The 18316-nt window shown below is 43.5% G+C and overlaps 1 protein-coding gene and 1 non-coding gene across 5 annotated transcripts; both read right to left on the bottom strand.

Annotated features, from left to right (window-relative positions):
* Nucleotides 1-3856: 3856 nt before the first annotated feature.
* On the bottom strand, nucleotides 3857-18262 carry LOC135516045 (solute carrier family 25 member 3-like). 4 transcript variants are annotated; one of them, XM_064940029.1, is made up of 8 exons: nucleotides 18196-18262; nucleotides 11171-11328; nucleotides 10040-10164; nucleotides 8445-8624; nucleotides 8005-8186; nucleotides 7181-7353; nucleotides 6445-6555; nucleotides 3857-4599 (listed from the first exon to the last, which is right to left on the bottom strand). In XM_064940029.1, exons 1-8 carry the CDS (start codon nucleotides 18216-18218, stop codon nucleotides 4439-4441), a joined length of 1113 nt encoding a protein of 370 aa, XP_064796101.1. In that variant the 5' UTR covers nucleotides 18219-18262; the 3' UTR covers nucleotides 3857-4438. The 4 variants fall into 4 exon arrangements, with proteins under 4 accessions (XP_064796101.1, XP_064796100.1, XP_064796102.1 ...); XM_064940028.1 differs by lacking the exon at nucleotides 10040-10164 and adding an exon at nucleotides 9085-9215 and having other exon boundaries at nucleotides 18196-18261; XM_064940030.1 differs by lacking the exons at nucleotides 10040-10164; nucleotides 18196-18262 and adding exons at nucleotides 9085-9215; nucleotides 11732-11837.
* Nucleotides 7524-7756, bottom strand: LOC135516623 (small nucleolar RNA SNORA53). The gene has a single exon (XR_010451969.1). It is a non-coding gene; the product is annotated as a small nucleolar RNA SNORA53 (small nucleolar RNA).
* Nucleotides 18263-18316: the final 54 nt, after the last annotated feature.

Genomic DNA, 18316 nt, shown 5'->3' with positions numbered 1-18316 from the left:
ATCTCGGGGGGGGGGCGCACCGGTCCCGTAGAGGTTAACATAGACCTATGGTAAAACTACTACATTTCTACTGTACTAGCCTAAGGTTTTGGTGTTCCATTTCACTGTGTTCCATTCCACTATGCTATATCTATTCCACTGTCCTCCAATAGATTAATTTAACAGAGGGGTAAACTCATGTATCACATACTGTATTAGATGGCTATTCTCCCTCCCTCCTCTCCTGATGTTGCTGCAATCCTATGAATCTCACACATGAAGCCGCAGCACCCAATGGGGTTTAAGTCACTCCTATATTCTCAGCCAATGAGGTGAGAGGACACTGATCCCGATAAGGACATCCAGTCAGCTGCAGCGAGGGCATTGTTTGGTGAACATTCAAGCAGGGGGCGTTTAGTGTGGTGCAGCAAGCTCTCTCCTTCCCTCTATTCCTCTCTCTCTGACTTTTTTGTCCCCCTCCCACCTCCCTTGTCTCTATCTTTACGTCTCCCTCTCTCCCACCTCTTCTCTCTCACTCCCTCTCTCCCTGTCAGATGTCCTTATCATCACACACACGGTGGGTACATGTGACAACAGGACACAATGACACACAGTCCAGTCCAACCATTAACAAGGTCATGAGCGGTAGCAAAGCTTGTTGTTATGTGAAGCACTTAAGATTCTATTTCAATTTATCCCCTAAAATATGTGTAATGAATTTGATGGGAACGGGTAATATGACAGAAAAGGCCAACCTCTGTATGTTAAAAATGCTTTATCTGCCTTCCCAATGAAAACTAGTTTGAAAAGTCAAACATATTTTACAGAAAATAGATGAATGCTTCTGGACGATGCACCATGCTGCGTTGTTGACAACATGACCGAGCAGCTCAGATTACTGTTAGATTTGAGAAGGGCGCTCCTCCTTCACCGCTTTTGCCTGTTCACGTAACAGGCCATAGACCGGTGCCCCGGGGATCAGTATAATCCAATCTAGCCATTGTTCCTTCTATTAAAGGACACACGAGTCAAAACTTAACCTTCAAAACACAATAGATGGGCACCGTAACCAGATTAGATTTCCTTTAGTCTGACTGTGTATGGTAAATATAGATGTTCTCAATGTAATGAAGGACAATTATTTTGCATTCACACATTAGATAATTTACCTCTATCTTGGCCACAATCCCTGAATGTGTTTCACACAACTATATCATCAAGTGCCATGATCAATGAGAAACACTAGTCACATGATGCATGAGTTTTACCTCACGTTCCCCACATAGTAAGTTAGCTACTGCTTTATACTACACATGACAGAGGCCCATGAGGTTGGCCGGAGGTTGTTCACTACATAAGTTATAGGGGTACCATTTCGGATACACAAGACTCAGGCGCAGCCCACCCCCTAACTCGGCCCAGCTCGTGACACAGGAACACTGGCTACTGTTTCAGAGTGACCTCTCCAAGACCAGCACAAGGGCAGAGACACAATGGAGTGGACACACACACACTTCTGCATGACAGCACAAAGATTCACACATGCGCACACACAGAGCAGGAAGGATATTCATATTAACGGTTTCCTGTGCTGTGGGTGCAATCCACTGTGGGTGCAATCCACTGTGGTGCAATCAAATAATGAAGAGACTGCAGTAAGTGTCTGATATAAAATAGTTCCAATATCACCAGGGCAGGTTCAGACTATTTCCAATATCTTGTGTTTCCATTGAAGCTTTTCAGGACTTCTCTCAACCATAGTAGTCTTCAGTTCCGCATTGGGTCTTCAGTTGTAATACTAAAATAACATTGAAGATAGAAGTGGAAAAACATTGGCAGGCCTGTCTCTCTGGGGATTGGGAGAACTGCCACTGATGGGCTGCAGCTGTCGTCACCTCAGTAGTCCACATAGATATATTAGGGACCAGGGTAAAAATAGCAAACCGAGCTTGTCCCCTCAGCAGCTATCCTTTTAGAGTTTACACCTCAGGACGATGTTAACTTGAGGAAATGTGTTTATTCTATTTTACTGAGCCATTACTTTGTTCTTATTCTTATTTTTTATTGTGTATCCGGTACATATGACGAATACAACTTAAAAGGATAGTTATCTATAGCGGTACTGAGCATCTCTGGAATGTTAACTTGCTTGAGGTGGTAGTTAGTCCTGGGAAGTACATTACAAGTACTAATTGATGAAAGGAAAAGTGTATACATATGATGCATTAGGCTACATAACACCACAAGTAATAGTTAAATTACTAAATTAGACTGAATTATTCATACCATGATATCAACATCTGTAGAGCAATTTCAGAATCTTACACATTTTGGGAATTATATTCCATGCTCACCAACACCCCCCCTTTTAAAATAATCACGTTTTTTTTCTAACAGCAGTAGCAGCAGAGTACGTCTGAGTCATTATTATTTGAAAGCACTCAATGGTCACCAAGGGGTCACAAAGAAATGGGAATCCATTTCCCATGACCCCCCTCAACCTCAACATTCCGCAGACCCGAGCTCCAGGTTTCACTAACACATCTCATTTCCTGGAAACATCGCTTCCATTCCGTCTTCCGCTTTCAGGGAACGGAAATGTGAAAAACCCATTATTAAAAGCAGCCAAATGGATTATAATGACATGGTTACTGAACACAATGCGGTCCGATTAACATTGGGTGGCTGTTGATGTGACGCATGCTTGATATACTTGTCCATTAGATACCCGCGAGCCTCAGGTAGTTCTGCTCGCCTCCTAGCCCTGCATCCACATCACATACTATCAATGCTCACGCTTCCATTTCACAAAGCAGAATGACGCAGGCAATTTTGATGTACTGACAGGATGCATTTTTAATAAATGGGGTCATCCTCTATCCAGGGACAGTCATCAGATATGAGCATCACTAAAGACATTTTTTTGTATATCACAAAGTAATACAAATGCAATCAATATTCAGGTAATCTGTTCTGACACAGGCTGTACATGGTATATAGCTCCCTCTAGTGTTTAAGAGAACAGAAACAAATCCAACACCCGTTTCTATTTCCATGGGTATAGAGCTCCACAGAGGGTGTCATAGCCACAAAACCTAGCAGTAAAACAGGGAAATGGTTCCAATTGTTTTTCCACCAATCATTTTTCCCCAAAGGGAATTTTAGAAACACTCAAAATAAGGGCTGTGTTTCATGTCAGCTTACCCTGGAGTGATGTTTTCATAACCATGTAAATCTCTCCTGGACAATGTGACTTTTAGCCTTCTGTTCAGCTTTCTTTACTCTGATCCCAAAATCCTTATCAGCATCCAAGTAGACATCATGCAAGACTACAAATTCCTGCAAGTCATCTCTTGATGACACCTGTGCCAACAGTTATGTCAATTTAGAACTTGCACAACAGTACTCAGAATTGTTAATTTAAAAAAATGTAGACAATAAATGTCTACCCCTAGCTAACATAGCACATCCAGATACTTACCGTTTCCTTGATTCGGCAGTTTCGTCCAGATCATCGTGGCATTTGTAGTACTTTATGATAGCCACATTAGCGTCTCATTTTTTTTTGGGGGGGGGGGGGGGGGGTAAATACAGGCGAATATACTGATAAGTCCCCTTTTCCTAAAGAGATTTACAAGGTTACATTTTTTATAATATATATTTTTTTAAAGGAACTCCTGAAAGTTGTATAGGAATGCACAAGGTGCAATTTCTCCATTGGTTAGTGAAGCATAATTTCCTCGTGTTAGCTTTCTGAGGTATGCAATGACTATTTATAACTTGTCAGAAATGTCCAGATCAACTAGACCATGTCAGCTGTTTGTTTGTTTTTGCCCATAGATAGTTGTGATTTGAGTAATTAAAAATTACACGGACATGGCAAAATGTATATAATTGCATGAAAATTCTTTAAAACTGCAACATTTTCTTTACACCCTATGACAAAATGTGTAGAATTTAAGGAAGCTTTAAACCAGCAAAATTCTCACGAGCAACAAGAGTGGTGTGTACAGTTTGTCACGAACAGTGCTTGTGACCATAGAAATCGACAAGGTGATCCCCAATGCTGGAAGGGAGGCAGCTTAAAATGTATAGCATACCAATATACCACTTAAACCCAATACCAAAATAATTTTCTGTGGAAAACTTAGAAATTAAAACGTGACATGTTTTAGAGGGAAACATTTTAATTTGTATATAATTTCCACATTACTAATGACATGATTCAATAAAACCAGACCATGTTTCTACAGTACGTATATTCTCCTGTACCTCAGTGCAGAGGGGGGACAAACATGGATCCCTCCCTTTCCGGTCTCTCTTTCTCTTAAATATACATGGGAGGAACAGCCCTGGAGAAGAGGAGCTGCTTTAGGAACATAAATATAGAAAACAGAGCTGTGTGCTGCAGCCAGGGGGGTGAGGTGAGTCGAGAGGGGGTCCTGGAGACGTTTTTTTTTTACTCAGTAAGCCCCAGCTTCTTCTTGAGAGACTCTGGCATCTCGGGAGGAGGGGGACGGGGTAGGCGGAAGTAGACCTTCACGGAGTCGTAGATGAACCACTGCAGAGCGGTCAGAGTACCGATCATGATGATACGGGCAACCAGGCCCTTCCAAACACCTTAAAGGGGGAGAGAATGGAAGGAGGGAGGTGTTTGCTAGAAGTGTATAAATAAATTACATCTGCTTTTTAGTTTCTTTGAGTGGGCCAAACACTCAATGTTAGGCAGTCATACATGCAAGATTTAAAAAGGCCGTATTCAGTAGAAGGACTGTACATGGAATGTTACAGGCCTCTATCCAAAGGGACTAAAACAAGTGTTAGCCACCCCCAGCTTGGCTGGGGGACAGGTAGACTGCTCACACACCAATGACTCAAGCACCTCCAATTGTACAGCCAGAAAGCTGCTGAGGGCCTCCAGGCTGGAGTTGCAGCACTCGAGAGACCACAGCTTCTTGTCAAGTCAAGGGCTGGTTAAGGTTTTACTGCTAACCTACAAATCATTACATGGGCTTGCTCCAACCCATCTCTCTGATTTGGTCCTGCCGTACATACCTACACGTACGCTACGGTCACAAGACGCAGGCCTCCTAATCGTCCCTAGAATTTCTAAGCAAACAGCTGGAGGCAGGGTTTTCTCCTATAGAGCTCCATTTTTAAGAATGGTCTGCCTACCCATGTGAGACACGCAAACTCAGTCTCAACCTTTAAGTCTTTACCGAAGACTCATCTCTTCAGTGGGTCATATGATTGAGTGTAGTCTGGCCCAGGAGTATGAAGGTGAACGGAAAGGCTCTGGAGCAACGAACCGCCCTTGCTTTCTCTGCCTGGCCGGTTCCCCCCTTTCCACTGGGATTCTCTGCCTCTTACCCCATTACAGGGGCTGAGTCACTGGCTTACTGGTGCTCTTTCATGCCGTCCCAAGGAGGGGTGCGTCACTTGAGTGGGTTGAGTCACTGATGTGGTCATCCTGTCTGGGTTGGCGCCCCCCCTTGGGTTGTGCCGTGGCGGAGATCTTTGTGTGCTATACTCGGCCTTGTCTCAGGATGGTAAGTTGGTGGTTGAAGATAACCCTCTAGTGGTGTGGGGCCTGTGCTTTGGCAAAGTGGGTGGGGTTATATCCTTCCTGTTTGGCCTTGTCTGGGGGTATCATCGGATGGGGCCACAGTGTCTCCTGACCCCTCCTGTCTCAGCCTCCAGTATTTATGCTGCAGTAGTTTATTATATCTGGAGTACTTCTCCTGTCTCATCCGGTGTGACTAAGTATGCTTTCTCTAATTCTCTCTTTCTTTCTCTTGCTCTCTCTCTCTCGGAGGATCTGAGCCCTAGGACCATGCCTCAGGACTAACTGGCATGATGACTCCTTGCTGTCCCCAGTCCACCTGGCTGTGCTGCTGCTCCAGTTTCAACTGTTCTGCCTGCGGCTATGGAATCCTGACCTGTTCACCGGACGTGCTACCTGTCCCAGACCAATTATTTGACCATGCTGGTCATTTATGAACATTTGAACATCTTGGCCATGTTCTGTTATAATCTCCACCCGGCACAGCCAGAAGAGGACTGGCCACCCCTCGTAGCCTGTTTCCTCTAGGATTCTTCCTAGGTTTGGACCTTTCTAGGGAGTTTTTCCTAGCAAACGTGCTTCAACACCTGCATTGCTTGCCGTTTGGGGTTTTAGGCTGGGTTTCTGTACACCACTTTCAGATAACAGCTGATGTATGAAGGGCTATATAAATACATTTGATTTGAACAGAACCAGCATACAGGAGCACCCTCCAGACATGGATCTAAGGAGCATGTTGTTAGAATTGGGCCATTAAATATTTATTTAGACCCACCTATTCTCGCCCAGTAACCTGAGAGGGTTTGATTGGATAAAATACCGAGGTACCAAATCACATCGGTGACAACTTTGAGGAAGGATGTATTTCCTAAATGAGACAAGCCCTATGGTTTTCCACTCACCTTTAGGTCCCAGCTTCTTAAGCACTTGGACGGCGGTGCTGCCACTCTCCTTGTTCAGTACAGACACCACTGAGTCCGCTGGGTGGGACACGATGGCACAGAACACACCAGCTGCAGGGGACAGACAAATCATCAGCACACACTGCTATATAGGACCACTATATACCATCAAACAGAAGCCAGGGTCGTCTTTGTCCGTCACCAAATGGAAGAAAACTGATTGAAACAGGGAGGGACAACTACCTGTACATGTCCAATAAGTAACACTTGTTTTCATTTTCCGTTGCACAACATTTTGCTATGGTGTGCACTAATGAATACGACCCAGGTCTCTCTGGGTAAGTAGTTGCCATTGGTCACAGATCTAGGATCATATTACGCTTTTCCAAATCCTAACCCAATTGTATTGGTCACGTGCGCCAAATACAACAGGTGTAGACCTTAGTGAAATGCTTACCTACAAACCCTAACCAACAATGTAGCTTTAAAAAGAAGAATAAGAAATAAAAAGTAACAAATACTTAAAAGGTCTACACCTGTTGTATTCAGCGCACGTGACAAATACAATTTGGATAGGAATTGGGGAAGCGTAACATGATCTGGGTTGTATTCATTAGTGCACACCATATCAAAACGATAATATGTACCTTAGTTATTACGAGGACAACACAAACATGACTCAAGGTGAGCTCCCTAGACCCACCTTCATCCTATTTCCTGTGGTACTACTACTCACCGATGTAGCCGGCCGTGAAGGTGACGATCAGCTGTTCGGACTTGGTGCAGTCAGCACGTGGTTTGGGCACCACGTGTTTGTAGAGCAGCTCCACGGTCCTCTCAAAGCAGGCAAACTTCATCATGGTGTAGGGGATCTGCCGCATCCACAGGGGAACCACACCCTTGTAGAACCTGAAAGTTCCGTACATTCAGATCAGAGTTCTCGTCAATGTGGTGGTCACTAACAAGGCACTGACTTTCAACAGTCAATTTTCCCCACACAATAGTGTAAACGGAGATGAGAACAAACTACGTTAGACTATCAAGGCGCAAACCTGGAAAATACCATTAGGGCCTATGGGATTGTCCATCCCCCAGCATAGCTCTACTGGTAGGGTCCCGTCAGTGGAACTGAGGGTTGCCAGTGCAGCAGGGGTGCTGGGAGGCAGGTAGACTGCTCTCACACGCCAATGACTCAAGCACCTCCAACTGTACAGCCAAAAAGCTGCTGAGGGCCTCCAGGCTGGAGCTGCAGCACTCAGACAACAGCAACAGCACAGGAGTGACCTCCAGAGGTGGATCTAAGGAGCGTGTTTGGTGGTAACCTCTCAAATCAGCTATTGGGAGCAAGAATTACTTTTGCAGGTTTATGTTCCATACCAGCCATGAAACACACAATCTAATAAAAGGCCACAAGTTGAAGCAGGTTTGTTCACCGAGTGTAGGAACAAAAGCATACACCTCATAGCTGTCCCTGAGAAGGATGGAATACCTTTACAGGTTACACAGCCTCCAAAACAAATATAAAAACCTATTAACATCACAAACACAATCTCTACTCACGCCCATACTCCCTCCTCTGCAAACATCTTGGGAGCACATTGTCTGAGGTTGTTGGCGTAGCCGGGGCAGGTCTGGATACGCACTTTGCAAGCCTCCATGGGGGCCAGGGCAATGTCAGCAAAGAACTCTGCACTGGCAGATGCAGCCAGGTACAGGGATGTCCTCCACAGGTAGGTGTTCTCCTGTTAGATGAGAGGGGGCGAAGTCAGTTGTGGTCCTGTGTGGGCTAGCAAAACCAATGCCATGATAAAAGTCCCACAGGGATTACATATAAATACTAAAAATACAAGTGCTCACTGTACTGTAATTGCATTAAAGCACCTGGTAATTAGCATGCAATTAATTATTTTTGATGGGTGAACTGTTCCTGTAAAATACTGTAAACACGGGAATCCAACAGTGTTGGTTTCTCCCCACATTGGTTCCTACCCCTGACTGACCTCTCCAAGCATGTCACTGTAGAAGATCTTGAACATCTCATAGAAGCCAAACTTGCAGAGACCCTGCATGGAGTATCCGATGAAGGTAGGGGCCCAGCCCTTTGCCAGCCCTCGGGCTCCATCCTCCTTCAATGTGAGGGAGAAGCCTTTGCCAATGCTCTTGTACTTGTCAGGGTCCACCTAAGGATGAAAAAAAAAATAATTTGATTAGCAGGGCGTCAAAGGAACAATGGGACTAGAGCCCTATGAGCTGAAATCTAGGTAATTGTATCTAAGGTTTCTGGGCCATATATATATGCTAGGTTTCAGGTTGTGAACTAGGGGTTTACCCAGATGAACATTACTACTTATAGCTAGTGATTTATCGGATGTCTGCTAATCTACAGCAATCTTCCGCCCAATCCCAAATCAAGTTTTCCACCCAATTTTTTTCCCCTCATTTATTCAAGTGCATAGGAATTAAGGGTACATTGGGACTGCAAAGTCTCGATGAATTTTAAGGCCACAATTGTTGAACAATCCCTCTGGGACAATAAAGTTGAAACTAAAGTCTTAGGGGTAGATTTGGGATTGGGCACCTTTCCTTACAGGAGCTATGGAGGCCTTCACACAGCAGACAGCTACAGGGGGTACCACAAACCTGGATGCGGCACTTGACAAGGTCGAGGGGTACAACAGCTGTGTGTGTGAGGCCGCAGCTCAGGATACCCCCAAACCCACACAGGGCATAGTATTTTGTTGAGCCAAACTCACAGCTCACATCTGCAGAGTCTGCAGCAAAAAACACAATACATGCCCAACACGCAATCACGACACATGCAACACAGGACAATAATCACCAACAAACATGCCACCATTACATTAGAACACACCAGGGAATGAGCCAGATCAAATTTCAAACACTTGTGAATCAGGATTTAGGTCAATTCAGGAAGTAAACTGACATTCCAATTTATCTCAATACTTGTCTATGATAACATTTTTGAATTTGAATCAGTTTACAGTGTACGTCCTGAATTTGAACGTTAAGTAAAAAAATAAAAATAGTGTTGAAGCATCAGCTGCATAGTTAGTTAAAATAATACATATAGCTTACATAAATATATGAATATTTTGTACTTTAGTCAATTTAAAGCTGGGAATAATTCCATTGAGGTGTAAATTACTTGGGCCTTTGAACCTACTTATAAAGCTATAGGCCACATTCTAGCAATGCATTGCTGCACTTTGATCATGTTATAAACAGCAGGGTGAACATTCTGAGCAAATTTTCCCATTGTCACTCCTGACCTCAGTGACCTACAAGTCCTTTAGCTTTGGATTGGGAAGGGGAATGTAGCAGGGAGGTTCATTAAAAACAATAACACTGGCGATTATGAATCACACACTTACCATGCGATGTAGGTTATTCGCAAACAAAAAGCAGGTGATCAAGTGGGATAAAACGTGAGGAACAACAATGACAAAGATTCCACCACGACTGCACAAAACCGGGCTGCTTGATACATCCATTCTCCCATGCAAATTGCATTTCAGACAACAAAAATACAGCGTGTTGGGTTTTAAGTGGCTCCAGGCCACAGGGATAGACAGACCTGCATTCTGCATTTGACCAGATCGAGGGGCACTAGGGCTGCGTGTGTGGTGCCACAGCTGATGATGCCACCAAACCCACAGAGGAGTAAATACTTCCGTGAGCCGAACTCACAGCTGTCTCCCTCTGAAGAAAAAGTCAGGCAATACCTTCAAAATGGGGACTTAGTGTTGATGTTGTTCATTAGAAAAGTGGTAGTAAGTAAGAGCAAACTGCATCTTCACTAGGCTAAAGTCTAAATTCAAGTGGAACTGAATTGTGTGTGTCCTGTCCTACGTAGTCTGCATAGGCCTATATCACAGGTGCAAAGAGCCATGCACACATAGAACATTTACTCCCTGTGAGGGAAGATGCTGTAACAGCAGAGCAGACTAGCTATATAACTAATCAACCAACCAGCACACAGTATTTAGGCTATAATAAAGGACACTGGTCAGCAAGCTCTAAAACTAACCAAAAAGACTGACCAATATATGGTGGTTCAATAATAGCTAATGTCACCTTTAGAACTTGGCGGGCTCTAAGCTGTAAAAACAAAAACATTCTATTGAAAATTAAGGCAACAATGAACAGCAATAATATTGCAATGGTCAGAATATAACAGGGGTTGTTGAAGGCCATGCTTTACGTTGCAAAATGGATAGCATTTCAAGTGATCCTAAATCTTGACCAAACTTGACAAAACGAATTGAGAACCAATGCCCCCGTTTAGGGGTCAGACGCATATCATTAGCTGGTTGGTGTGCTAGAAAGCAATACAGACATTGGCCTAACTTCTATTTTGCACGTTTGAGACAGTGGCCTCTCACCTTAGTTTTGAACAGCAATTTTATTTGGGGGGGGGGCGGTCATGAATTCAGTTCAAATACCTGCGGCATATTTCAAAGTTTACATCTGCCCTTCCGTGTCCTCCATAGACAAGGCCTGTCTTTGACATTACACATTTAATAACAGTGGCTAAATAGCTGTGAACGTTTGACGAGCACACAAATCGTATATATTAAAAGACACATGTTGAATAAAATCGGTATATCGTCTCATCATTGATTCAGTTGACTGCGTAATTGCTCGCTAGCTAACGTTGCTTGCTAACCGTAACGTTACTTGTTATCATGCAGAAACTTGGTTTTACCAGCAATTGCTGCGGCAGCGAGGTTGCGGCTCTGTCCATTTGCGGGGAGGCTCTGTTTGGGCTCCTCGATTTCTTGGAGGGAGAATAGCGGGGCGTTGAAGGGATTAGCCCGGGACAACTGCGTTAGTGTGTTCGGATACATGGTGTCCAAAACCGGTCTGTAGAAAAAAAGCGAATGTTAGCAGGCTAGATCACTACCTTGCTATAGAAACACGACCAACACTAAACCAGCTCTGCTTACACTGACAACAGCATAGGAAGGGGGTGTAGTTATAATTTGACATCCAGACAAGATTGAATGAAAAGGCAAAGAGTATTAGATCATGTTATTGTTGGTGTGAGCTAGCTATTCCTACAGTTAGCTGAAGTACGTTAGCTTGCTCATTACTAGCCGATTAGCTAGCTTTCCCAAGGTGGAACGGTTGCGCAAGACAAACTAGCAACATAAAACATTCTAAACGTCCTAAACAACGCATTACAGTAAAGACAAGCCTTCAGAATCCATTCTGCTCTAACATTGTGAAATCAGTTATGTTAGATATTTCGTAGTACTGCACTCACTCTTTCCGTGTCTTAAAATGGAACCTCCACTCTACTTCAACCGGCGGTCACAGGGGCCGAACGACCTCGCGATAAATCATTTTGTCCTTCCCTGACGTCACGGGAAAAAGTGGGATAGTCCTTCCGCGTCTCGTCCTATCAGGGACGATATACGCAATGACAGTACGATCAATCAAAATGCGGAGTCCAATCACGAAATAGGACTTTCCTAGGCCTTCAGCGCTATCATAGAAATACAATGCTAGAATTCTCTTTAAATTGAGTTTTAGAAGTGGCAGTGCCACCAACCACATGGAAGACTAAACACGTTTGCTGTGCTTGTTGCTTTCTTGTGTTCAGAAACGGTTAAAACTATTTTTGCTGGTTTTTACATTTGTAGCCTAGTGGTTAGAGCATTGGACTAGTAACCGAAAGTTTGCAAGTTCAAATCCCCGAGCTGACAAGGTACAAAATCTGTTGTTCTGCCCCTGAACAGGCAGTTAACCCACTGTTCCTAGGCCGTCATTGAAAATAAGAATTTGTTCTTAACTGACTTGCCTAGTAAAATAAAGGTTAAAAAAATAATAATAAATGATGGAGTGCTGTGTGTGCCAGGTAAAGACAGGGAGTGAGGTGATGTAAACATATGTTTCCCAGGCCAATAAAGTCCTTTGAATTGATTTGAGAGGGAGAGCGGGCAGAGAGAGTGAGTGATACAGAGAGAAAGAGAGAGGTCTGAGTAAGTAGATTACGATGCCATGGCAGTCTATTCTTGTCCATTGTATTAATCTAGGCCTGTAGTGCAGGGCAGGCTTCATCCCTGCAGGTCATCAGTGTCAGGGCAGTCTTGACTTTTGCGGCATTCACGTGCTAGTCAGAACGAGGAAACTCTGACATTTCCAACTTGCTATGGTTGTAGTTATACACATGCCATGTTTGTCCAGTTAAGTCAGAAATGTCAGAATGTCCTAGTTCCCGAGTAGCATGTGAAGCTCTTATCAAGTGGACCTCTGAATGATTGGACTAGTTTAATAAATATCAAATCAGAGAGCAGAAACCACAGAAAATGCCTTCATGCCTCTACTACAATCTATATTTAACAATCCTTTGACAATGGTCAGTCAGTCAGTCAACTGCTTCTGGCTGACTGTGTGTAGGTGTCTGGGTGATGTTAAAATTAGCATCAGGGTCTTATATGAGTGCAATAGGTGAAACTATTCCTGATTTCTACTCTGGGCTAAGTAGAGGGTATTCAGTGAAGCCTGTATTTTTTCATTGACACCCTTACAAAAAAAAGACTGCTGTCAGAGTGCAGTATAACTGCAGTACACTGAAGTATAACTACAGTTAGAGTGCATTATAACTGCAATATGTTGCAAAAACTGCATCCAAAAGAACAGTGTTTTGTACTGCAGTTATTCTGCAATTACTCTGTCCAAAACACCAGTCAACTGCAGTTTCTGCACTTTTACTGCAGTTTCAAAACATCAATCTTTTTTTGTAAGGGGAGGCTCAGCTCCCCCTCTGCAGCTAGAAGGTACTGCTGTAAGAAAAATACTGTAGCTATTTTGGAAAGGCTGGTCCAAGGAGTGCCTCAGGGCTCCGTCCTCGAACCTCTGACTTTTATTATCTACATGTTTCCCCTGAGCCAGATCATCCGCCGCTATGGTCTCAACATCCACTGCTATGCGGATAACCCCCAGATTTACATCCACACCAAATCCACCTTTCATCTCTCTCCCCGTCTCTGATCAAACATCACAGATATGAGAACTGGATGATATCCAATCTACTCAAACTCAACAGTAATAAAACAGATAATTCTGGTGGCTCCCAAAGCTCTCCTCAAGAAAGTAGGAGACCGCATAATGTCCATCGAGGGCTCTTCCATCTGCGGTTAGAAACTTGGGTCCCACTCTCTCCTTTGAGCCCCACATAAAATACATCACCAAATCTGCCATCTTCCACCAGCACTTGTTACATCATGTCTTGACGAGAGGTCTTCTCGTGTCCAAAACGTTGGACCCAAATGGACCTGATCATTTTTTTAAAGGGGAACCCGGACCTGAACGGACCCGAGAAAAATCAAACCGAACCTGAATGGACCCGACGACAAACATACCTTTATAAATAAATTAATCTTATTGGTGTAAAAATACATATCTTACAGACTATGCAGAGCTGTGGTGACATACAGTGTATTCAGAAAGTTTTCAGACCCTTTGACTTTAAACACAAAAAACCCCGTTATAGCCTTATTCTAAAATGGATCAAATAGTTTCCCCCCCTAATCAATCTACACACAATACCCCATAATGACTAAGCAAAAACAGGTTAAGAAATTTATGCAAATGTAAAAAAACAAATATGGAAATATCACATTTACATAAGTATTCCAACCATTTACTCAATACTTTGCTGAAGCACCTTTGGTAGTGATTACAGCCTCGAGTATTCTTGGGTACGACGCTACAAGCTTGGCACACCTGTATTTGGGGAGATTCTCCCATTCTTCTCTGCAGATCCTCTCAAGCTCTGTCAGGTTGAATGGAAAGCGTCACTGCACAGCTATTTTCAAGTCTCTCCAGAGATGTTCGGTCGGGTTCAAGTCCGGGCTGTCGCAGGGCCATTCAAGGACATTCAGAGACTTGTCCCGAAGCCACTCTTACATTGTTTCGGCTGTGTACTTAGGGTCGTTGTCCTGTTGGAAGGGGAACCTTTGCCCCAGTCTGAGGTCATGAGCGCCCTGGAGCAGGTTTTCATCAAGGATCTCTCTGTACTTGGCTCCATTCATCCGTCCTTTGATCCTGACTAGTTTCCCAGTCCCTGCCGCAGATTAAAAACATTCCCACAGCATGATGCTGCCACCACCATGCTTCACCTTATGGATGGTGCCACGTTTCCTCCAGACGTGACGCTTGGCATTCAGGCCAAAGAGTTCAATCTTGGTTTCATCAGACCAGAGAATCTTGTTTCTCATGGTCTGAGAGTCCTTTAGGTGCCTTTTGGCAAACTCCAAGCGGTCTATCATGTGCCTTTTACTGAGGAGTGGCATCCGTCTGGCCACTCTACCCTAAAGGCCAGATTGGAGGAGTGCTGCAGAGATGGTTGTCCTTCTGGAAGGTTCTCCCATATCCACTCTGAAGCTCTGTCAGAACGACCATCGGGTTCTTGGGTATCTCCCTGACCAAGGCCCTTCGCCCATGATTGCTCAGTTTGGCCGGGTGGCCAGCTTTTGGAAGAGTCTTGGTGGTTTCAAACTGCTTCCATTTAAGAAGGATGGCGGTCACTGTGTTCTTGGGAACCTTCAATGCTGCAGAAACTTTTGTTGTACCCTTCCCCAGACCTGTGTCCCGACACAATCCTGTCTCGGAGCTCTACGGACAATTCCTTCGACCTCACGGCTTGGTTTTTGCTCTGACATGCACTGTCAACTGTGGGACCTTATATAGACAGGTGTGTGCCTTTCCAAATCATGTCCAATAAATTGAATTTACCACAGGTAGACTCCAATTAAGTTGTAGAAACATCTCAAGGATGATCAATGGAAACAGGATGCCACTGAGCTCAATTTTAAGTCTCATATTAAAGGGTCTGAATACATTTGTAATTAGGTATTTCTGTTTTTGCTTTGTCATTATGGGGTAGATTGATGAGGAGAAACATTAATTTAATACATTTTAGAATAAGGCTGTAACGTAACAAAATGTGGAAAAAGTCAAGGGGTCTGAATCATTTCCGAATGCACTGTAGACCCCAGACCTGATGACAATCAAACAGGACCCGACCTGGACCCAAGGAAAAAGTGAGAATTTCAAGTTTGGGTGGACCCGTGAAGACCACTAGTCTGGACTATTGCGGCTCTAGTACGTCCAGAACTCCACTACCAGGGTCCTCTCACACACCAGACCCTCAGAACACATTACCCCCACTTTGCATCACTGGCTCCCAGTCAAATTCTGCATTACCTACAAGATCTTAGTCCTCACCTACAAGGCCCTACATAGCCTGGCCCCTCATACCTCCTCCATACACACACACCTTCCCGCTGTCTCCGCTCCCCTGACTCAGGACTACTCACCATCCCTAAAACAATAATGGGGGACCAGGCATTCAGTACCGCTGCACCCAAATTCTGGAACTCTCTTCCCTCAAGCCACCCACAACTCTGACTCCATCACCACCTTCAAAAGCAGACAAAAATTCCACCTGTTCAGTCTGGCTATCCCCTCCGTATTGCAAAAAAGGTATTAAGTGAACAATAGGTAAGTAAATAAACAAAAACAACAGTAAAAAGAGAGTGATAAAAACAGTAGCAAGGCTACATACAGTAGCGAGGCTATAAAAGTAGTGAGGCTACATACAGACAACGGTTAGTCAGTGACTATGCATATATGATAAACAGAGTAACAGCAGCGTAAAAGAAGTGTTGGGGGGGCACACAATGCAAATAGTCCGGGTAGCCATTTGATTACCTGTTCAGGAGTCGTATGGCTTGGGGGTAAAAACTGTTTAGAAGCCTTTTTGTCCTAGACTTGGCACTCTGGTACCGCTTGCCATGCGGTAGTAGAGAGAACAGTCTATGACTGGGGTGGCTGGGGTCCTTGACAATTTTTATGGCCTTCCTCTTCCTGTAGATGTCCTGGTCTACAGACCTTCCTGTAGAGGTCCTGAATGGCAGGCAGCTTAGCCCCAGTGATGTACTGGGCCGTACGCACTACACTCTGTAGGCAGGATGCTCTCGATGTTGCAGCTGTAGAAACCTTTGAGGATCTCAGGACCCATTCCAAATCCTTTTAGTTTCCTGCGGGAGAATTGTCTTTGTCGTGCCCTCTTCACGACTGTCTTTGTGTGTTTGGACCATTCTAGTTTGTTGGTGATGTGGACACCAAGGAACTTGAAGCTCTCAACCTGCTCCACTAGAGCCCCGTCGATGAGAATGGGGGCGTGCTCGGTCCTCCTTTTCCTGTAGTCCACAATCATCTCCTTAGTCTTGGTTCGTTGAGGGATAGGTTGTTATTCTGGCACCACCAGAGTTTAGCCCGAGCTTAAAATAAGTAGTTTTTATTTATATTATAATTTCAAATTAGCAGTCTCACTTAAGCCCTCATATCCGCCGCCCCGTTTGACTTAGAGACTTGAAACTTTGTATGTAGGTATTTTTTTTCGAAAACCTTTGAACCATATAACACAAAATTCCAGTCCAAATAGCACCAAATTCAGGATGTAGGCCCACTTAAGAGACTGGTTAAGAGATGGCTATTGATAAAATCAGGAAATCAGACTTGTGTCCATTTAAATCCACTCCACAATGGCCTACCAACTTGAAACGTTTTAGGGTCATCAAAGACATTACCATGATGAACCATGTTAATTTGGCATTGATATCTTATAAAAAAGGAATCTAATAATTAACTGTGACTATGTGACACTTTAAATAACCAAACAAAATCTTATCATGGACTAAAAGGCAGATTCACTCCAAATGTGGTCTTTCGACTCATCACAATAGTCCCTAAACAGTTTGAGAAAATAACATTGATGCATTTAAAGATGGCCACACTATACCAGCAGATATGCTAACATGCAAAACATTCTTGCTCCTATGTGTCTTATGAACCATGGGACCAAATGGCACCAAATTTGGAACGTAAGCCCATGGTACATGATTTGAGAAAAGCTAAGGGATTGGGAAAAAGGTGGCAGTTGACAAATCACAGATTTTACGTGTCCATTTAAACCCGTCAATTCACTTAATCTGAAACTTGTCATCGTTATCATGGACGTCCCAAAAATGAGATGACCCACACCGAATTTGGTATTAATATCTAAAAAACAAACAAGGAAACGTATCTTTCAGTGCATATGTAATGCTAATGCTCAACATCTGCAATCATCAGCTACAGCACTAGATGGCATATCACACCAGGGATAGAAGAACTAAACCGATGTCCATGGGGCAATGAAATATCGTATGTTAACCTACATGTATACATCCCTTAGAAGCGATGCAAATATAAAGTTAATGCAACCTCAGATGGCTGCACCAGACCAATTGGTGGCACTAGTGGCACCATAGGATACTAGAGTAATAACTTGATCAAGTGGGCTTGGTCTAATGCAAATTAATGTTATATTTCAATTATGCAGACACACAATGTGAAATATCCTTATTAGTATATCTGTATAATCACATATTTTTGCCCTAGAATGTGGTCTGAACATAATGAAAAGTGGATATTGCATTTTGGTAATTTAGAAACTGGAAGTCCTACCGGTTGCGCAGTCAAAGTATTACAGCTGAGAGTGTATTGATGCATTTTGTAACACTAATGTGGAGTGTACCAACAGACTTAAATCATTTACACAAATGCTTACACTAAAAGCTGAAAATATTTAACTTACCTTAACATAAACCATTAGTCAAATTGACCCCAGAATTGGCAAATAAACTTAATACATTATTAATGATTAAGAATGATTACCTGCTGCACACAAAGATAACCATCCTACAGCGCTAGACTCAACTTGCGTCATTCTTGTGGTATTCAGAGATAAACTTGGTAACGCCTTCACTGATTCAGAGGTTGGGTTAAATGCAGAAGA

This window comes from Oncorhynchus masou, chromosome 27 (assembly GCF_036934945.1).
Source record: "Oncorhynchus masou masou isolate Uvic2021 chromosome 27, UVic_Omas_1.1, whole genome shotgun sequence".
NCBI classification, from domain to species: domain Eukaryota; kingdom Metazoa; phylum Chordata; class Actinopteri; order Salmoniformes; family Salmonidae; genus Oncorhynchus; species Oncorhynchus masou.
The sequence above is the reverse complement of the archived record's forward strand: the minus strand, read 5'-3'. Positions and strand labels throughout refer to the sequence as shown.

Excerpts from the sequence above, each read along its gene's own strand:
- LOC135516045 (XM_064940028.1), bottom strand. The coding sequence starts at position 18,218 with ATGGTTATCTTTGTGTGCAGCAG. Across the intron at positions 8,625-9,084 it reads TTGTCAAGTGCCGCATCCAG|GTGGACCCTGACAAGTACAA; the intron begins GTTTGTGGTACC and ends TTTCATCCTTAG. Across the intron at positions 7,354-8,004 it reads GCAGAGGAGGGAGTATGGGC|GTTCTACAAGGGTGTGGTTC; the intron begins GTGAGTAGAGAT and ends CGGAACTTTCAG.